Source organism: Mesocricetus auratus, unplaced genomic scaffold, assembly GCF_017639785.1.
Source record: "Mesocricetus auratus isolate SY011 unplaced genomic scaffold, BCM_Maur_2.0 Super-Scaffold_100007, whole genome shotgun sequence".
Taxonomy (NCBI): Eukaryota; Metazoa; Chordata; class Mammalia; order Rodentia; family Cricetidae; genus Mesocricetus; species Mesocricetus auratus.
The window spans coordinates 56,482,541-56,502,981 of record NW_024429191.1 but is presented as its reverse complement, the minus strand read 5'-3'; the positions used below and the strand labels follow the sequence as shown (position 1 = coordinate 56,502,981).

Here is a 20,441-nt window from a genome sequence, read left to right as displayed (position 1 = left end):
TTTCTCTGTATTGTTTTGGAGGCTGTCCTGGAACTTGCTCTGTAGACCTGGCTGGCCTCGAACTCACAGAGATCCGCCTTCCTCTGCCTCCCGAGTGCTGGGATTAAAGGTGTGCATCACCAACACCCGGCCATACTTTTCTTTAAAGATTTGTTTGTTGGTCTTATGTACATGAGTGCTCTATCTGAATGTACATCTTTAAGTCAGAAGAGGGTATCAGATGGTTGTGAGTCACCATGTGGTTGCTGGGAATTGAAGTCAGGACCTGTGGAAGAGCATCCATGGCTCTTAAACTCTGAGTCATCTCTCCAGCACCAAGTTCATGCTCTTCAGCCTGAGATTTGGGCTCCATTGCTGAGTAGGACTAGGTCTGGCAGAAGGCATGTTACCCAGCTCTTGTCTCAGTGCCAAGGCCAGTCTCTACTGAGGGCCAGGCCAGTGTACTGATGCCTCCCAGTGGCTAGGGTAGGAGAGAGCAACCCTGATGCTGATGTGGTTATGGGGGAACCCAGCTGCTCCTTGGTTCCTACTCTCTCTCCTCATAGAATACACAACGAAAGGTGTGGGCATAAGAGATCTTTATTTTTACCAGAGGGGAACAGGCAGTGGGGCAGTGCAACATCTAAACCCCAGACCAGACATGCAGCATTCACATGCAGAACAGCTACACAGGCTGGGGCAGGGCCAGGGTGGGGACTGGGACCATGGGTACCCTTGCATCTCAATACGACACTTGGGACTGGGCTCTTCTGCCACCAATGGTGCAAAGATACAGAAGATTTAGCTGCTTCCCATGGATAGAACCCATCATGCTGGCTGAGAAGAAAATGGCATAGAATGAGGTTTGGCCAGTCTACAGCACTTGATTCTCTTAAGGTTGGCACAGGCTTGCCCCCCTAGGAGAGCCCAGGATAGCATAGCCCTAGCAGGAAGATCTATAAACGTTTCTGTTCCCAACAGAGCTAGACACTGACCCCAGAAAGACAGAATTGGACTAAGACCCACCCCCCAGTCAAGGACAAGCCAATGAAGGGGATGTCCCTGAGCACGAGCAGGGCCTCCTAAGGCAGTAATAAACTGAGGAAGCTGCTACAGACAAGAGGCCTTGCCTTTGTGCCTCTGGGGTGCAGGGCAGAGGGACAGGTTTAACATCAGCCCTGGGGCCTGGGTGTGGGTGTGACAGGCATTACTCTAGGCCCAATAGGCCATGACCACTCAGGCCTCAAAGGGCAAGAGTGTGTGGGTTGTGGGCTTCCTGTGGGCTAGGAAGTTCAGATGGGGAGAGAGGAGAGTGATGTCCTACCCAGAACCCTTGTACCCATGCTGGGCTCTGCCAGGACTAGGGAAGACAGACAAGATTCATGTAGAACTTGAAGGCACCAGGATTCTGAGGAGCAGTGGGGTCACTCCTCACAGACAGACAGTGATTATAATAAACAACTCCAACTTCAGCTTAAACTATATGATGTGTGTGGAGGTGGGGAGAAGGGGAGAGAAACAGAGCCAGAGAAGAGGCACATATGGCAGAAGAGAAAACACTGGATGAATGTGGCAGTTAGTGTGAGAGTGAGGAGGAGAGAGAAGACAAGGCTAACACGAGAGAAGGGAGGACAGCCAGAGGTGGACTCAACACGCAGCACTTCTGGTCCCTACAAAATAAGGCACCAGAGTCGGTAACGTTCTTGTCCCTGTGATGTTAAACAGGCGCGGGAAGGGCAGGCAGCTGCTGAAGGACTGGAGTCTGCAGGAGCCTCCCTCACACCTGTGCACCAGTGGCATTCTTGATCAGGGGTATCTGCAAGGACGAAGGACTGTGAGGACTGCTGCCCTGAGCCTTTAGCCTGTGCAGTCCACTGGGCCATGCAGGGCTTCCTTCCCACAGAAAGGTACACACCTTTGAGAGGTCCACACCCGTGAGGGCGTGCACAGAGGCGGGCAGCTCTGCTAGCAGCCGGGTCACTTCTGATGTCACCTTGCTGTTGTCCCCACTGAGAACTACAATCTCATCCACTTTGGTCAGGGGGGCGGAGATTTTGGCAGCAATCTAGGAGGTGGGGTGTTTGGAGAGCTTAGTGAGGGGGCTGACTTTTGTTTACTCGTCCTATGCAGCACTTCACCTCTTCTCCATGTCCCCCTCACCCAAAGCAACCGGAACAGCAAAGGATGGGCTGCAGAGGTTCATAAGCCAGATAGCCCGGGCGGGCTGGAGGGCCCCTGCCTGCCTGCCGGGTGTTTTCATCACACCCGCCAGCAGAGTGTGGATGTGACCAACTGGAGAAATCCTGGCACTTGCCCAATGGCCAAGCAAGGACACTAGAACTTTGAGTGCAAGCTTGGGTGCGAGGGAACCTTACCTGGGGCAGGGCCTCCAGCACCAAGGCCATCTTGGCTGCATCCCCATACTTCTGGTAGGCCTCAGCCTTAAGCTTCATCCGCTCAGCTTCTGCCTTGCCCATTGCCTCAATGACTGCTGCCTCTGCCTCTCCGATTTTGCGAATCTTTTCAGCTTCTGCTTGTGCCAACAGGACTTGCTTCACCCTAAGGGAGCCCAGGCCACTCAATCAGTTAGTTAAGAGATGCTGTGCTCTCCCAAACCTTACCTGGGTCCAGCACAACCTCTAGCTCTCTGCTGTGGTGGCTGTTAGGGATGGGAGACATTGGAAGGGGATATGCCCTGTCCTGCTAATTCTTGTGGAGCACCAGCCCCCAGCCCCCAGCTGCAAGTGGGAGGGTCCGACTAGGGCCCTCTGTGCTAAGCACCGTCCTAGGCACCCTGGACTCTTGGTGTATTTTCCAGACAACAGGCCTGGGAGCTTATCTGCTTCACAGAAAGGAACAGACTTGGGCAAGGGGGCAGTGTAGCTTCTAAACAGTGGTTGTGAGCATGGTGAGCACTGGTGGCAGGGCAGCCTCATCAGCCGTCCTGCTGGGCCTAAGCTCTCACTTTTCACCCTCAGCGATCTGCTGGATGCGGTGGGCTTCTGCCTCTGCGGGGCGGCGCACTGTGGCTATGAGCTCCTTGTCTGTCCGGAGGATCTCCTGGGTCTCCACAGCGATCTGCTTCTTGCGCTGCACTACCTCAATCTCAATCTCTTCCTGCCGGATCTTCTGCTGCTCTCGGGCCCCTTGCAGCTCATAGGCCAACTGGGCCTCAGCTGTCTGTCCAGGAGGATTGGCAGATGAGAGGGAGGACAGCACATCCTGTGCCCTGAGCCCTGTGCCCGGGGACCGCCGGCTTCTTACCTTGATGTTGACCTCTTCGCTGAAGGCTGACTTTTGCAGCTCAAAGGCTCTCTTGGAGTCGGCAATCTTGGTGTCTGCCATGAACTTCACATCTAGCATCTCCTTCTTGCACTCAGCTTCCTGGAGCAGCAAGGGTAGTGGTGAGCATTAGCTGAGGGACCTCAAGGCCATCCACCCTGAGCTCCAGTGTTGGGCACAAAAGGGAAACCCTGCATACCCGGATGCCTGCGTCCCGTTCTGCCTCTGCCACACCAATGTCTGCATCTCTCTGCACCACAGCAGTCTGTGTCTTGCCCAGCGAGCTCAGATAGTCTACTTTGTCATAGACGTCCTAAAGGAGGAAGGAGGGGTGGTTGTCCCAGGACACAGTCTTAAGTTCATAGTGGTCCCTCCTACCAGGTACCTGTCTCCCAGATGGACACATGGTAAAGTTTTCCTACTACATCTTACCTTGATGGTGAAGCTGAGGATTTCGATGCCCATACGGCCAACATCAGGGGCTGCCACTTCCCGAACCAGTTTGGCAAACTGGTCTCGGTCCTGATAAATCTGTTCCACAGTCAGAGTCCCTGAAGGACAGAAGGAGCATAAACCAATTTCCAGGGACTAGGCAGCTGAGGAAGGGAGGAAGCATTTGAGGGCAAGCCTGGGTGCATGTGAAGGTCAAGCAGTGTAAGCTCCATCTTTCTGGGGTTCCTTTCCAAGTGGTTAACACTGAGCTTCCTTGTGTAGAGATCAGGATGAATGAGCAAATGCGTCCTAAGTAATACCAGATATCTCAGAGGTCTGCCAACTGTGACTTCATTACCCTCCTCTTTTGAGTCCCCATTAAAAAAAAAGAAGCTGGGTATGGTGGCGCATGCCTTTAATCACAGCACTCGGGAGGCAGAGGCAAGCAGAACTCTGTGAGTTCCAGACCAGCCTGGTCTACAAGAGCTAGTTCCAGGACAGCCTCCAAAGCCACAGAGAAACCCTGTCTCAAAAAACAAAACCAAAAAAAGTTTTTTTTTCTCCTTCAAGACAGAGTTTCTCTGTGTAACCCTGGTTGTTGTAGAATTCACTATGTAGGCCAGGATGACCTCATACTCAGAGATCTGCCTGTCTCTGCGTCCTGAGTGCTGAAATTAAAGGTATATGCCACCGCCACTGCCTGGCAATGGTGGCTGTTTAGGTTTTATTTAATATTTTTGAGAATCTGCCAGATCCCTGGCTGGCCTTGCACTCTGCATACCAGCTTTGATCTTGCAGATCCCCTGCCTCTGCCTTTAAAGTGCTGGATTAAAGGTGTCTGCCACCATTCCCAGCATGTGGTGACCTTTTAAAAGCCTTTTTTCCTTCTAGCATTGGGGATCAAACACAGGGCCCTTTGCATGCTCCGCTTTATCACTGAACTACACCTTCAGTCCACCTTGAGTTTGGAAATTAAAAACTTAGAAAATATTTTAGCTCAAACCTCAGTGGGACAGGCTCCCGGCCCAGCCATGCACATGTTCCTGGCCCTGGCTCAGAGGCTGGGCAGGGCCTCACCAAGGATGGAGCGTAGATGCCCCTCCAGGGTCTGTAGGACGACATTCTTGATGTCCTGCACATTCTTGCCCAGGAACTGTTCACAGGCCACGGCTAGGAGCTCCTTCTCTGTCATGATCTTCACCTGCCAGAACAGACACCTGGGTCAGCTGGAAGGCAGATGGAAGCCCAGGTCCTGATATGCAGAGCTGATGGGCAGCTGTGCTCCACCCTCCTTGTCAGACTTCTTGACCCTGGGGCTGCAAAGGGGGCGTGTGAGACCCCTGAAGGGAGGGCTGCCATATAAGGACCTCTCACACTGAGACCCAGTCCTCAGTGGTGGTCTGAGGCCCTGACTTGGCCTCTCTCCCACACCTTTGGGCTTATCTTCCCACCCCTCCAGCCCCCTGCCCCATACTAGCCAGCTCTTCCCCTGCAGCCTCCCTATGGATGGAAGCCCCTCAGGCATAGGGGTAGCAAGTATGAAAAGGAGAATGAGCAATAGAGACACAGTCAGACAAATGGAGTCGGAAAGAGCCTAGACAGGGCAGGAGACAGGTCCTCAGGGTGTAAATGACAGTCTTTGCCTCTCCAGGTGTTCTGTCAATTCCCTCCTCAGACACAATAACAGGTAAAGAACCTCACTGCCCTGTGAAGTTGAGGGTGGTTAGGGTGGGACACTCTCCCAGGCCCCAGCTGAGGTAGATAAGCAGTTCCTATAAAACCTAGAGGCAAGAACTTCCTGCCTCACAGAAACTGTTCCTCTGGGCCATCCAGGGAATAGGGGAGGCCAGAACTCTGGGCTCTGCTGTGTCCTCTGCCTGTAAAAAACGAGGGTGGATTAGTGAGACAGGAGCCCTCAACACTGGTTTTGTCCTGAGAGGATCACTGAGGAGAGAAAGTGTCTGTTAGTTTTGCTGGGTAGCCAAGTGGGCCAAGTGGACATGTTCCAATGATGATGATCCTGTTGTAGAGGTGACAGGAGTTCTGGAGAGAGACATCCCCTGGTTGGTGTCCTCTCCTCCTCCCCCCAACCCCAGAATGGGGACGAGGCACCTCAATGGACATGCGTGGGGCTGCTGAGTTACTATACCTGTGCGACACCCGTCACAGTTAAAGCTACCCCCTCGGCCGTCTCTACGTCCTCACAGCGGGGCTGCAACGTCATAATCTCTAGGGAAATCCTGCCAAGAAATGCAAAACAGGGGCATGGGTCTGGGAGCCCAGGGCTTGGGGTGTGGAAGAGTCCAGTACCTCACTGTTCCAGCTGGGACAGACCAAAGGTCCCGGTAAAGAGGAGTCTTCAGAGGTATGTAGCTGGCTGTGTGTGCCAAGATCATGGGAGGGAGGGCAGAGTAGGAGCAGGTGGCTCTGGGAAGTAGGTAAGTGGGTGACTTATATGTACATATGCTTTATGTTCATCATCCCAGCTTGAATTGTGAGGAAAATCAAGCAAGAAAGAAGTGGCTGTGGTGCCCTGGGCCTGATGGGGACAGGGAAAGGCTATAGTAGTATATGGTGTTCTAGGACAGAAAGCAGGTGCTGGGACTCCAGACTGTCATGGAGACTGTGCATGGGTGTCATCTGAATGTTTCTGGGGGTCCCTATTTACTCCATGGGTCTATGCAGTACCTCAGTATGCTTTAGAGGGCTATCTAGAAAGCTCTGCCTATTAGGCAGGCATGCTGAGGGTATGCCCACAGCTAGGCCAATATATAAAGAACCCTACCCTCACCCCTTGCCAAGGAAGCTGTCTGGTTCCTCTTCCTGGCCACGGGTTATGAATTAAGGACACCCTTTGGTATTGGGTCTACAGAGGTCATATGGAAAATGCAGGCTGGGGTTATACTGGCATTTTAACCATAGAAAGAGCTGCTATGCCCCAAAAATCTGACTCCTTATGTCTTAATTTATCTAAGCTTAAAGACATCTGGGCATTGTCAGAGGTCTCAAGTATAGTATGGGAATAGAAGGAATTATGGTTCCTGAGGGAAGCCTGGACACTACTTGTTCCACACAAGGTATTCTGAGTTGCTTCTTGGGCCTCTGTAGTGCAGCCTGCCTTTCTCTTGGGTGCAAAAGATAACGGATTAGGGTATCCTTCCTCTCTAGAACTGGTAGGATGGATTTTTGCAGGGAAACTCAATATTGAGGAAAAGGAAGGGCAAGATACTGTTTAAACCTCTCCAGCTGGGGAGGTGCTAGCAACAGCTGGCAAGGGTTTCTGATGTCCACTGCCTCGGTCCCAGTTCCTGAGACAAAGAAAGTGCACACCAGAGAGCTGACACTCGAAGAAGGAAGATGGGATCTGCAGGCCAGAAAAAAAGCTCTCAGAACTGCTCAGCTATGGCTGCATGACAGCCACCGGGTGACCTGGCAGAACTTCCAGAACCCCCTGAGTGTTCTATACTTGCAGCCTTAAGGGACAAAGGAACCTGGGGATCTACCTGAATCTACTTTGGTACCCAGAGCAGCAGAGAAGAGTGGGGAGGGAGGCACACTCTCAGGAGGAGAGTCCATCCAGCTTCTGCCTGCCAGGCCCCACAGGGCAGGAAGAGAAGTTAGACACAGAGGAGGAAGCCAGTGGGTTATTACCTGTGCAACCCCTGTTACGAATAGCGGGACCCCCTCCGACGTTTCAATATTCTCACAGCGACACAGGATGGTCATAACCTCCAGAGACAGTCTGAGGAGCAGCCAGGGGGTAGGGTAAGGTAGGGACAGGAAGGGTAGGAAGGGACACAGCAAACACACATAGTGGTTACCAGATAAGCATGGATGCCTGACACATGGGGCATGGTGTGGTGCTCTCGATATTTCCACCCACCCCCCGCCAGCTCAGTTCTAAGGTTGTACAAGAACACAGGTACCCCTTGTTGGCCTGAGGCTTTCTAGCCTCTTGTCTTGTCCCCACCCCCTTTTCAAGCAGGAGCTGCTGGGCTGGGGAAGAGGTGTGCTAGTCTCCAGAGCCCAGGACCAGAAGTCAGGAGGCCTATGGAGAGGGCACTCAGGTTGCAACAATATCACTTTCCCAAGATATTCCTGCCATGACCTGGGGGAACTTATCCTTATCTCCATCCCCTAACACCAGAAAACCTGTTTCCAGAAGTCAGGATGAGGTGGCCACTCTGGGAATTAAAGAGATACAGCAAATACTTAATCCTGTTTGGGGAATGGACCCTCAAGGTTGGGGTTAAAGTCACTAAAAAGATAATTTAGATCTAGGAAATCTCAAAGAAAATTTGGGATGTCTGACTGGGAAGGGGGATCAAAGAAGGCTGGGAAAGAAAGAAGACTTATGCAAGAATATTCACAGAGATGGATGAGGACGATGGAATATTATTATTTGGAATCCCAAAGCTGGGCATGGGCAAAGTAAAGAGTACCAGTGAAGAAAACAAGGCGGGCAGTGGTGGCCCACACCTTTAATCCCAGCACTTGGGAAGCAGAAGCAGGCGGATCTCTGTAAGATCAAGGCTAGCCTGGTCTAAAAGAATGAGTTCCAGGACAGTCAGGGCTACACAGAGAAACCCTGTCTCAACCAACCAACCAACCAACCAACCAACCAACCAACCAACCAACAGGAAAGGAAAAGAAAAAAGGAAACCAAGTGCCTGTAGACTGCGAGAGTAACTCCAGCTGTGTGCACATGCGCAGGGCAGTGGTCCAGGCAGAGCCGGGCTACAGATAGTGTGAATGGGTGAACGGGTTCCTTAAACCCAAGGAAGGGAGAGCAGAGGCTGAGAGTAAAGGGGCAGAAGCAGATGAAGGAGGAGAACTGCGGAGGGGTGGGCAACACAGAACTCCCACCTCATCTCTGGGAGGGGCAGTTCTCACAGCTGCAGCCTGGGAGCTCTAGCCATGCAGGTGTGCAAAGGTTGCCTTCATTTGATCCCTTAACTCTGGCATCCCTAGGCCTAAGAGTACTTTTTACATCTTATTTTCAGTGCTGGGGATGGGACCCGGGGCCTTGAACATGCTGGACAAATACTAAACCACTTTCACTACACATTGACCTGGCTCAGACAGGAACCCACCAGAACTTTCTTGTGGGAAAGGAGAGGGCAGCAGGAGGGGGTAAGGGAAGAGGAAAAAGAGACAGGGAGGAAGGGAAAAAGGGAAGGGAGGAAGGAGGGAGGGAGGGAGGGAGGGAGGGAGGGAGGGAGGGGGAAGGAGGGAAGGAAAGGGGAAGGGAGGGAGGAAGGGAGGGAGGAGGGAGGGAGGGAGACAGGCTGCAGCTCAGACGCCAGAAGTGGAAGAATTACTCAGGTAGGAGGAAAGAGCTGCCCACATAAAGGCCTCAGGAGTACAGAGGGTGTTGCAGCAAAGAAAAGCAGGAGGACTCACTGAGCCTCGAGGAAGAATGGTGACCACCACAGGTGGTGACATCATAGTGGCTGTGGAAAGTTCTTCAAAAGGGAGGCCGAGTTAGATGTTTGATTCCTCTTTCTTTGTAAAGATTTTTAAATTTTACTTGTATGTTCAGAAGTGTCTGCATGCATGTGTGATTGTGTACTGTGTGTGCCTGGTTCCCAAGGAGGGCAGAAGAGGGCATGAGACTCCAGGGCTGGAGTTACAGACAGTTGTGAGGAATAAGTTAGAACTAAGCCTTAACAGGTGCTCTTCACCAGAGTTAAGCCTCCAGCTTCCCTCCCTTCTTCTTGAGACTGTCGATATGCCTAGTCCACTAGTCGAGATTCTTCGTAGCCCGATTCCAGCTTCCTGAGTTTGCCACCACACTAGGCTAGAGGCCTCCACTCTAACCCACAAGCCTCCTGTCAGGCTAGGGAAATAAAGGTAACTGGCCATGGAGATGTCCCACAAGTGGGCTAGGGGCTGGAGAAGAGGCTAAGAGGGGAGGAAGCTGTGGGTGAAGACTCCTCACCCAGAGGAAGCATGTTGAAGGAGGGCCGCCCTCACTTCAACCCTCTGTAAGGAAAGCTTAGCCTTCCTGTTTTGGAGCTCTGCTCCCTGGGGTAAGATCTAGGAGTAGGAGACCTGAGGTGGAGAGAACAGGGTGCAGGGCCATTGCTCAGCGATGGCTATCCATACAGGACCGATCTCTGGCCAAGTCCAGCTGTCTGGGCCTGGCGTGTGGGTGTCTTTGGAGGGTGTTCCCAGGCCTTCTGGCAGGCTAGCTGATCCAGTCAGGTGTGCCTAGGACTCTCTGAAGCGGAAACTGTGACTAACTGATTATGATAGAAAAGTTCTCTTAGGTCAGAAAAATAAAGTGAAGGGAGAAGGCAGGAGAGTGGAAGGAGTTCCTCAGAATCAGTGATGTTAAAAAGTCACGCTTCCCACCCCTCACCCTTAGTATGCCACAGAAACCCAAGGGCCTCAGGCATCAGAACCATCATGCAGACATGGGGCTCTTTGCTGACTGGTGGGAGCTTCAGAGGCAGGGGTGGGGGAGGGGTTACTACCTCCTTGGGACACCATGAGGAAATGCTCCTGGGTTGTAGGCACTGATGCAGCAGGGGAGGCAGTAGAAGGGAGATTTGGATGGTGGACACTTCAGGAGCTGAAACTTCCCACACTGACTTAGGATTCCAGACTATGTTGCCAGGCCCCGGCAAAAATTTCTTATACACCCAGACTACTGCTGTTACAGAGCACACATGACTTCAGCCATTCTGACTCTTGCTCTTGCTGGAACTGTCCCCAGGCCTGTACAGGAGACATGCAGATAGGTTCTGCCTGATATCTCCTTTCTCTGTATACTCCTTTCGAATAGTGTATAATTAAGACATTTTTAAAATTTGTTTGTTTTGAAACAGGGTTTCAAGCAGACCAGGTTGGTCTCAAATTCATTATTAGCTCAGGCCGGCCCTGAACTGATTCTTCTGCCTTCACTTGCCAAGTGTTCAGGGTTGCAAGCATACACTAACATGTCAGGTATAATTAAGATATTGTTGAGACATGGTCTTTCTGTGTGTGCCAACCTGGACTGGAACTACATAGCTTAAAGGGTCGGTGTCACATTTACAGCAGCCTTTCACTTCAGACCTCCTGAAGGCTGGGACAACAGACATGAGACTGGTTAGCCTTTCTGACTAACTGAGCTAGAATACAGATACTAAGATTCTTCGGCAGTTTTGGGGATAAAAGCAGGACTACTTCCAACTGGAAAGAGCATCAGTAAATGAGGTGTAGGGGAAGAGCTGTGGTTGTTTTTCTTGTGTGTGTGTGTGTGTGTGTGTGTGTGTGTGTGTGTGTGTGAACTTGTCAGAAACTTAGATAAACCTGAAAAAAGGGGATTTTTTTTTTTTTTGGTTTTTCGAGACAGGGTTTCTCTGTGGCTTTGGAGGCTGTCCTGGAACTTGCTCAGTAGACCAGGCTGGTCTCGAACTCACAGAGATCCGCCTGCCTCTGCCTCCCGAGTGCTGGGATTAAAGGCGTGCGCCACCAGTGCCCAGCCAGGAAAAAGGGGATCTTAACTGAGAAAATGCCTCCATAGACTGGCCTATAAGCAAGTCTCTGAGTTATTTTCTTGATTGATAATTGTGTGGAGGGCCCAGCCCATTCTGAGCATTGCCATGGAAAGCAAGTCAGTAAGCATTCTTCTTCCACAGCCTCTGAGTCACTTTCCTCCTTCAGGTTCTTGTCTTGAGTGCCTGCCCTGACTTCCTCAGTGATGCAGTGTGATCTGAGAGTTGTAGGCTGGAATATTTTCCCTCCTCCCCAAGTTGCTTTTGGTCATGGTGTTTTATTACAGCGATAGAAACCCTATGGAGACAGGTCTTCCTGGTGTGTGCCTCTGTATCCTGAGCATCCAGTTCTGTTTCTCCGCTCAGGGGCCTCCCGCCCATGGAAGGTGGGATGGAGATGCTCTATCTGGCTGTGGTGAAAGGAGGCACACTGGAAATCCCTCTTTCTTGCCCACCAGGATGACAGATTTCAGAGCCCCAAGGTCCTTACCTCTGAGTGTCCGAGATACACCACCAGGCCCAGGCCCAGCCGCCAAACACATACTGCTTATAGTCGGAGCCACAGCAGCCCCCTGGGGAGCAAAGCAAACCATTGTTGGTCAGTCAGGTCTTGGTCTACCTGCCTTCCATCCCCACAACCTTAGCCTGTTTTATGCATTAAATTTTTTTTTTGTTTTTTTCTTTCTTTGAGACAGGGTTTCTCTGTGTAGCCCTGGATGTTTTGGAACTCAGTGGGGCTAGTGCTCTACTCCCCAAACCCAGGGCACTCAGAATCACATTGTTCCCCTTATGGGGACAGCTTGTAGTAGTAGCAATAGAAGGAAAAGGCTTCAGAAGAAGTGCCTCCTAAAAACTGACCATGGTCATGCTCAGCACATTCTCGTGGTTACTCATCAAGTTCAGGAAGTGTTAGTAAAGGGTTCAGGGAGTTAATTTATCGTTCGAAGAAACTCACAGGAAACATGAATTAAAGGAAACAGGATTTGGCCGGGTGTTGGTGGCACAAGCCTTTAATTCCAGCACTCAGGAGGCAGAGGCAGGCAGATCTCCGTGAGTTCGAGACCAGCCTGGTCTACAAAGCGAGTTCCAGGACAACCTCCAAAACAATACAAAGAAACCCTGTCTCAAAAAAAAAAAAAAAAAAAAAAGGAAAGAGGATTTGGAGTGAAAGAAAAAAGGTTTGGGTTTTCATGAAGGCTTAAGGATGTTTGCCTCTCTCCAGCAAGCATCTAGGTAGTTTTTTTAAAACTGGTTATACTGTCTCTGAGGACCTGTCTCATACACAGCACCACCACCAGTAACTACCAAATGAAACTGAAACGATGAGCACTTTTCCCAAGGACAAAGATACTGAGGTAAGGAAAACAGCAGATAGCTCTTGGACTAACCCAGACAAAGCACATGGCTGATGCAAGTGTGTAGTAACTTCTTTTTTTTTTTTTTAAAGATTTACTTATTATGTATACAGTGTTCTGTCTGCATGAATGCCTGCAGGCCAGATGAGGGCATTGAGGGCATCAGATCTCATTATAGACGTTTGTGACCCGCCATGTGGGTGCTGGGATTTGAACCCGGGCCCTCTGGAAGCAGCCAGTGCTCATACCTGCTGGGCCATCTCTCCAGGCGTGTAGTAACTTCTGGTGCAGGATTTTTTTTTTTGTTTTGTTTTTAGACACAGAGACCCATTATGTAGATCAGGCTGGTCTGGGACTCACAGAGACTGCCTGCCTCTGCTAGCAAATTCTGGAATCAAAACAGCTGGTTGGCTTTTTGCTTCTTTTTAGCATAGGATTGAATGTGGAGTTTCTGAACATCTGCCAAGCACTCTACTACAGCTCCATTTTCTGGAGTACTCTGTTTTGTTTTTGTTTTTTTAGTTTTTTGAGGCAGGGTTTCACTGTGTAGCCATCCTGGAACTCACAGAGATCCGCCTGCCTCTGCCTCCCGAGTGCTGGGATTAAAGGCGTGCGCCACCAACAGCCCGGCTCATATAAGCCATGTTTAAAGTGTACAACAGCTACATGTGGCTAGTGGCTACCATTTTGTGCAAAATATTTTCTTGAGTAAGAATGCTCCAGAAGCCAGGTGGTGATGGCGCACGCCTTTAATCCCAGCACTCGGGAGGCAGAGGCAGGCGGATCTCTGTGAGACCAGCCTGGACTACCAAGCGAGTTCCAGGACAGCCTCCAAAAGCCACAGAGAAACCCTGTCTCGAAAAACCAAAAAAAAAAAAAAAAAAACCCAACAACAAAAAAAACATGGCTTATATGGATCTTCTTACTTTTCAATGATTGAGAAAACAGGGTCTTGCACAAAGGGTGCTGTGGCATAACCCTTCTGTACACTGTAAAGATGTGTTGCTCTCACTGCTAACAAAAAGCTGATGGGCTGCTTGCTAAGCAGGATTTTTAGGGCAGAGAGAATGCTGAACGCAGAAAGAAGCAAGATGAATGGGTCATGCTGAAAGAAGGTACCACCACATGGCAGAGGGTAGATAAAATGTAAGAGTTAAAATGTAAGAGTTAGCTAGTTAGTAACAAGTCCGAGCTATCAGCCAAGCTTTTAAAACTATCAAGCCTCTGCCTGTCAGTTACCCAACTGCAGGTGGGAAAGAAAAGTCTGCCTACAAATGGCGTTCCAACATGGGGAACCTATATCCATATACAACCTAGGAAAGCTTAAAAAAGTTGTCAACACACAAAAACAGAGCCAAACTTGAGTTCCTCGTCTCATGTCTCTCATGCTGGCCGCAATACAGAGACAAGTCTCCTGGCAGCTGCCAGCACACATGAGCTAAGCAGCATGGCAGGTCCCCACAGCCTCTCACATGGGCCGCAGTACAGAGAGGCATCTCCCAGCCTGTGGGGTTGAGCAGCCAGCATGAGCTCTACCAGTGAGCTGCATGGTAGGTTTGGGGTTTTGTTCATACCAACAGAAAAGGTTATAGATGGTCAGTAAAGACAGATCCAGAAGGAAAAACCTCTAGATTGGTTACAATGTGTTTAAAAATGTACAATGGCCGGCCAGAGAGATGGCTCAGTGGTTAAGAGTTCAAGTTCCGGCAACCACATGGTGGCTCACAACCATCTGTAATGAGATCTGGTGCCCTCTTCTGGCCTGCAGGGATACATGCAAGCAAAACACTGTATACAAAATAAATAAGCAAATTTTGGAAAAAAATATTTTGACTTCAAAATGTAAGTTCACAGGAAATGAGAGGCTGTGGATTCATTTCAGGTTAAAGATGATCAGGTCTGATGGGGGGAACCCCTGAAAATCCTGACTACAAATATAAGGAAATAAGCCGGGCTGTTGGTGGCGCATGCCTTTAATCCTAGCACTCGGGAGGCAGAGGCAGGCAGATCTCTGTAAGTTCGAGACCAGCCTGAACTACCAAGCGAGTTCCAGGACAGCCTCCAAAGCCACAGAGAAACCCTGTCTCGAAAAAACCAAAAAAAAAAAAAAAAAAAAAAAGGAAATAAACCTAAGACACGTGAGATATATTTTACCTGTGTACAATGCAGTCTATACCTGTATTAATGCAGATATGTATGCTATCTTTAAAAGTTTATGTATTTTCAGAGCAAGGAGACAGACACCAATAAAAACAGATGGCTCAGGTGATTCAGGCTGCTGGCTGAGATGGTCCAGCCTCATAGAATACTCCAAAGGAGACTTAACAAAGATTCTAGTGCCTTCAGACAACAGGAAGCAGTCTAAAAAAATACCCACATTCCCAAAAGATGGGTTGTAGATATTTATTATGGCTTAAGGGGGAAGAATACAAGTCATTATTTGTCTTAGTTCTTAAAAAAGGCTAGACAAAAGAGTTAAATTCAAAGATCTCTTTCCAAAGGAAGAAAGGGGATATGATACATAAATGATAGGATAAAAGGTAGATCTACTTTTAAACTAAAAGAGCAACTACTAGTCTTAAATACTTTATATCCGTATGGATTTTGGTTTATTGATACAAATGTAAAGGTTTTTTTTTTTTTTGCTATACTATATGTATGTTTTACTCTTGTTAGGAGTATTGTACTTATGCAACTGTTTTAATATATAATTTACATTAAAAAATACAGGATGGTAGTCATCAAATCAAACTTACAGTCTTATTAGGTATGTTTTCAAGGTTAATTGGATATATTTACATAGACAGATGGTCTTTAAACAGTTCAAAGACCTATTAGAATATGGCATTTAAGATGTTTTAATAATACAAGGCTTTTTAGCCAGGCATTGGTGGTGTAAGCCTTTAATCCCAGCACTCAGGAGGCAGAGGCAAGTGTCCACCTACCTCTGCCTCCTGAGTGCTGGGGTTAAAGGTGTGCGCCATCACTGCCTGGCTCCAAATTTTTTTTCTTTGGTTTTTCAAGACAGGGTTTCTCTGCATTGCTTTTGGAAGCTGTCCTGGAACTCCTTTTGTAGACTAGGCTGGCCTCGAACTCACAGAGATCTGCCTGCCTCTGCCTCCCAAGTGCTGGGATTAAAGGTGTGCACCACCAACACCCGGCCTTTTTTTTTTCATTTTTTAAATATTTATTTTATTTATTATGTGTACAGTTTTCTGCCTGTACACCAGATGAGGGCACCAGATCTCATTACAGATGGTTGTGAGCCACCATGTGGTTACTGGAAATTGAACTCAGGACTTCTGGAAGAGCAGCCTATGCTCTTAATCTCTGAGACATTTCTCCAGCCTCCAAATTTATTTATTTATTTATTTTTGGTTTTACGAGACAGTGTTTCTCTGTATTGTTTTGGAGGCTGTTGGTCCAGCCCGGCCTCGAACTCACAGAGATCCGCCTGCCTCTGCCTCCTGAGTGCTGGGATTAAAGGCCACCACCGCCTGGCTATTTTTATTTATTTATATTGTGCATGTGAAGGCAGGTATCCACAGAGACCAGAGTATGGTGTCATATCCTCTAGAACTGGAGTGAGCTGCCTGCCTGATGTGGGTGCTGGGATCCAAACTCGAGTTCCCTCTAGGGGCAACAAGTGTTCTTAAGCACTGGACCAACTCTCCATCACCCCCAACCCACTGCCTTTTTTTTTTTTTTTTAAGGCAGGATTTCACTCTTCAGCTCAGTCTGGCTTTGATCTCATGGCCAGAGTTAAGTCTCTTTTTCTGGAGTGGAAATACCTGTCCACAGGGTTGCTTCTCAAGGTAAGCACTTGTGAGAGTCCCTGCCCAGGGTGTGTTATAAGAGACACCTCTGAGGACAGGCAGGTACTCTGAAAGCTGAACCATTTTGGGATCAAATAAAATTGGAAGAGTAAAAAATCACAACTCCTGCATCTTCTGGCCTGGCTGGGGGCATGGCTGCCTCTGACCAGCTTTTGGAGGTTTCTCAATACATTGTGGGACAGTAGTAGCTGTGGGAGACCAAATAGGACAGGGTGTAATCCTTTACCTTTCATTTAGTCTTTGGGAGTAGTCTCTCACAGTTCATGCTTGGCTGTAGCCAAGGGCAACATGCCAGGTTCCCAGAGGCAGTAACAGGAAGCTGGGACCTGGCAGGCTGCCCGTACTCCCAGCAGCCTCTTCCCCTGGAAGCTATCTCCCAGCTTTCTGATTATTCTTAGCCCGAGTGTGTGTGTGTGTGTACACCTGTCCATAAAGGCACATGTGAAGGCCAGAGGTTGACACTAGAATATCTTTCCTCAACCACTTTAGCCCATCTATCTACCTACTACTTATCAATCATCCATCTATTGACTCTCTCACTGAAGCTCATTATTTTAGTTAGATTGGCAGGCCATGGAGTTACATATCTTCCTGTCTCTACTCCCCAGCACTACAGTTACAAGCACATGCTGCAGCACTGGTTTTAACATGGGTTCTGGGGGTGGGGGAAGACATTTACCCATTGGGCCTTCTCTGCAGCCTGTTTTTTTTTGTTTGTTTGTTTTTGTTTTTTGTTTTTTTTTGTTTTTTCGAGACAGGGTTTCTCTGTGGCTTTGGAGGCTGTCCTGGAACTTGCTCAGTAGACCAGGCTGGTCTCGAACTCACAGAGATCCGCCTGCCTCTGCCTCCCGAGTGCTGGGATTAAAGGCGTGCGCCACCAACGCCCGGCTAGCCTGTTTTGTTTTTGCAACAGGGGTTTACTATGTAGTTCCAACTGGCCTGGAACTTGATACTACTTCTTCTGTCTCCTCAGTGTTGGGATTACAGGTATGAAATACTTTTAATATTCCAGTTGCATCTAAGGACTCATTATAAAAAAATGTCTATAAATGCATCACATCAAATACCTAAGAAAAAATTTAAAAGGCTAATGAATTGCCAGAAAAACCAAACCAAATAGACAACATATGAAAATAGCTTGTTTTGTTGAGACAGGGTTTCTTTTTTTTTTGGTTTTTCGAGACAGGGTTTCTCTTGTATTGCTTTGGAGGCTGTCTGGACTCGTTCTGTAGACCAGGCTGGCCTCAAACTCACAAAGATCTGCCTGCCTCTGCCTCCCCAGTGCTGGGATTAAAGGCATGCACCACCAATACCTGTTGAGACAGTGTTTCTTTATAGCTTTGTAGCTTGTCCTGGAACTCGCTCTATAGACCAAGCTGGTCTAAAACTCGATCTCCCTGCCTCTGGCTCCCTGGTACTAGGATTAAAGGCGAGTACCACCATCACCTGGTCCCATCCTTGATTCTTAGCATGGTTTCCTCTGTCCACCCCTAGGGCAGGTTTCAATTAATTACTGCATTGGCTCTGGCCTGAGAGCGGGCTACTAAGAAAATAGAAGATGGGTACACAGCAGCCCATCTCAGGACCTCCTTTCATTCCATAGTTGCCAGACTCAAGCTTTGGTCTCCTCAGCCCAGAGACTGGGATTACTGAAAAATCACAAAAAAGAAAAAGTGCAGTGTAGATGTTGGTTTTGTTCTTAATTTATCTTTGAGTTTTTTGTCTTTTGTTTGTTTTGGTTTCTTGAGACAGGGTTTCTCTGTATTGCTTTTGGAGGCTGTCCTGGAACTAGCTCTGTAAACCAGGCTGGTCTCAAACTCACAGAGATTCACCTGCCTCTGCTTCTCCAGTGCAGGGACTAAAGGCATGGGCTGCCACCACCACCCAGCGTGTCTTTGAAATTTAATTTTATGTGTGTGGGCTTTTGACTGCATGGATGTCTGTGCACACTTATACAGTGCCCAAGGAGGCCAGGAGAGGGCATCTGCCCAGGAATTGGAGTTAAGAGAGCTCCTAGCTGCTATGTGGGTACTGGAAATTAAACTCAGGTCCTCTACAAGAGAAATAAGTGGCTTTACCTGAGCCATTTCTCCAGCCCCAGATTTTGGATTCTTTTAATTTATTCATTGAAAACAATATTTATTTATTTTTTGATATGGTCTCTATACCATAGCCCTATGTACAGAGAGAGAGAAAGATCTGCCCGACTCTGTCTTCCAAGTGCTTGGATTAAAGGCAGGTGCGACCACACCCAGTGAAAGAAAACATTGTCGGCGCGCGCACGTGTGTGTGTGTGTGTGTGTGTGTGTGTGTGTGTGTGTGTGTGTGTATAGACTTCCTGTAGTAGTTGGTTCTTTCCCTCCAACACGAGTCCTGGGAATTATACTCAGATCATCAGGCTTGGTGTAACCTGCTGACCCATCTGCTTAGCCCCAGATTCTGATGCCCGAAAGCTCTCTAGGCCTGAGGAGTGTGGCACAGTGATTGTGGTTAGTGATTGACTAACATGATGAGTTCAGTTACCAGCACCATAAGCACATCCACACAAAATCAAGCTGGGTGTGGCTGTATATTTACCTGTTATTCCATCAATGGAGAGTCAGAGGCAGGAAGATCATTGCAAGCTTTCATCGTTCTAGCCAGGGTCACCAAGAAAGTCTTTCTCCCAAAAGAAGATACCGCTCAAAGATTAAGAGCACACATTGCTCTTCCGGAGGACCCAAGTTCAATTCCTAGTACTTATGTCAGGTGGCTCATAATCATCTGTAACTCCAGCTACAGGGGGATTCAACACCTGGGGTCTCTGTGGGCACCCGCATTCACCTACACATACCCCCAGACAGACAGACAGACACATATACACTTAAAGATAATAAAATTAATCTTCAAAAAACCCCGAAGAACAAAAACTAACCCTCCTCCAAAATCCTGGAAACCTACACCCAGTGAAATTATTCTGTGGCTCCAGAAGCCATCTTTGGTATGGAGGGTGGGGAGAGGCAAGCCCGGGCTTTAGGATGCCGAAGTTGGCCTCTGCTTTCCCTTCTGATCCAAGACTTCTGGTCTTCAATGAGATGGGGTATCTTATTTCTTCCACTGGAACTAAGTCTGGGTTGGGGACTGTGAGATGTCTCAGTAAAGAGATTGATTTTGCGATCCAAACACCACCTAAGGTCGTGTTGGGAGTAGACTCATTACATCTCCCCAAGAATGGCAGCTATAAGCCCTGGCTCAGGGCTTCTACCTCCCCTTTGGCAGGCAGCTCTAGTAATTCTGCATACAAGCTGAAAAATCAGCGCTGATGGAGAGAAGTGATTACGGTTGTGAGCTTGCATGCAACAGGACCCTAGGTGGCGTTAGCTGTCTCCCAAATATATCACCTAAATAAATATCAGCTTTAAGGCTCCCAATGCTGCAGTCCCCCAGCCCCACCCAGCCAAATCTAGAGCTTGCTGCATTTTGTAATCTAGAGCTCTACAGGCCAGAGCCGGGTTACCCAACTGTAGAGGCCGCACCCGCGTTTCCAGGGCGGGCGATGCCAGGAAGTCCTGGCAAGCCCCAGCCTGCTCGGAATTAACGGGTCTGCCTCACCCGGAAAAGAGGAACCCGTGCCTCAGGCCCTCCCCCGTCAGACACCTGCCTTCCAGAGCTACGCGACCGGGCGCCGGAACCCACACACCTTAGAAGCCCCAAACCCACCACGGAGCAGAGAAGGGTTGTGCACTCGAGGCCACGCCGCGGGAGGGCTGCTGCTCTCCCGGGGCTGGCTTAGGTGCGGCCGCGGGACCCGCACCCTAGGCCGGCCTTCCCCTCTCCGCCACGCTCACCGTCGCCTCACCTGAGACCACCAGTGCCTCGTTGGGCCCCACCGTGTGGCAATTGCCCATGGTGCCGCAGGCAGGCAAGCAGGCCCTTGGTCTGCTGTGACCTGGAGGGCTGTGGCGGGTCCGCAGCACCGGTCGCGCCCAGCCTATCCCGCCTCCCCCAGCGCCGCCTGCCTGCGCCCCTCAGCGGCCGCTGCCCCGCCGGAAGTGTGGCGGCGGAGGGCGGGGCCGACAAGTGGAGAGAGGCGG

General features: G+C 49.4%; 1 protein-coding gene across 3 annotated transcripts; it reads right to left on the bottom strand.

The window, feature by feature from the left end:
• Positions 1 to 563: 563 nt before the first annotated feature.
• On the bottom strand, positions 564 to 20,391 carry Flot2 (flotillin 2). 3 transcript variants are annotated; one of them, XM_013118362.3, is made up of 11 exons: positions 20,207 to 20,391; positions 11,668 to 11,749; positions 7,345 to 7,435; positions 4,771 to 4,894; positions 3,694 to 3,812; positions 3,461 to 3,574; positions 3,244 to 3,363; positions 2,945 to 3,159; positions 2,355 to 2,538; positions 1,895 to 2,044; positions 564 to 1,795 (listed from the first exon to the last, which is right to left on the bottom strand). In XM_013118362.3, the coding sequence occupies exons 1-11, from the start codon at positions 20,253 to 20,255 to the stop codon at positions 1,757 to 1,759; spliced, it is 1,287 nt and encodes a 428-aa protein (XP_012973816.1). In that variant the 5' UTR covers positions 20,256 to 20,391; the 3' UTR covers positions 564 to 1,756. The 3 variants fall into 3 exon arrangements, with proteins under 3 accessions (XP_012973816.1, XP_005077092.1, XP_012973817.1); XM_005077035.4 differs by lacking the exon at positions 7,345 to 7,435 and adding an exon at positions 5,843 to 5,933 and having other exon boundaries at positions 20,207 to 20,390; XM_013118363.3 differs by lacking the exons at positions 11,668 to 11,749; positions 20,207 to 20,391 and adding an exon at positions 5,843 to 5,933 and having other exon boundaries at positions 7,345 to 7,431.
• Between the last annotated feature and the right edge of the window lie 50 nt (positions 20,392 to 20,441).

Coding starts and splice junctions, on each gene's coding strand:
- Flot2 (XM_013118362.3), bottom strand. CDS start 20,255: ATGGGCAATTGCCACACGGTGGGGCCCAACGAGGCACTGGTGGTCTCA. Junction 11,750..20,206: donor CGAGGCACTGGTGGTCTCAG/GTGAGGCGACGG, acceptor TTTGCTCCCCAG/GGGGCTGCTGTGGCTCCGAC. Junction 3,364..3,460: donor AACGGGACGCAGGCATCCGG/GTATGCAGGGTT, acceptor TTGCTGCTCCAG/GAAGCTGAGTGCAAGAAGGA.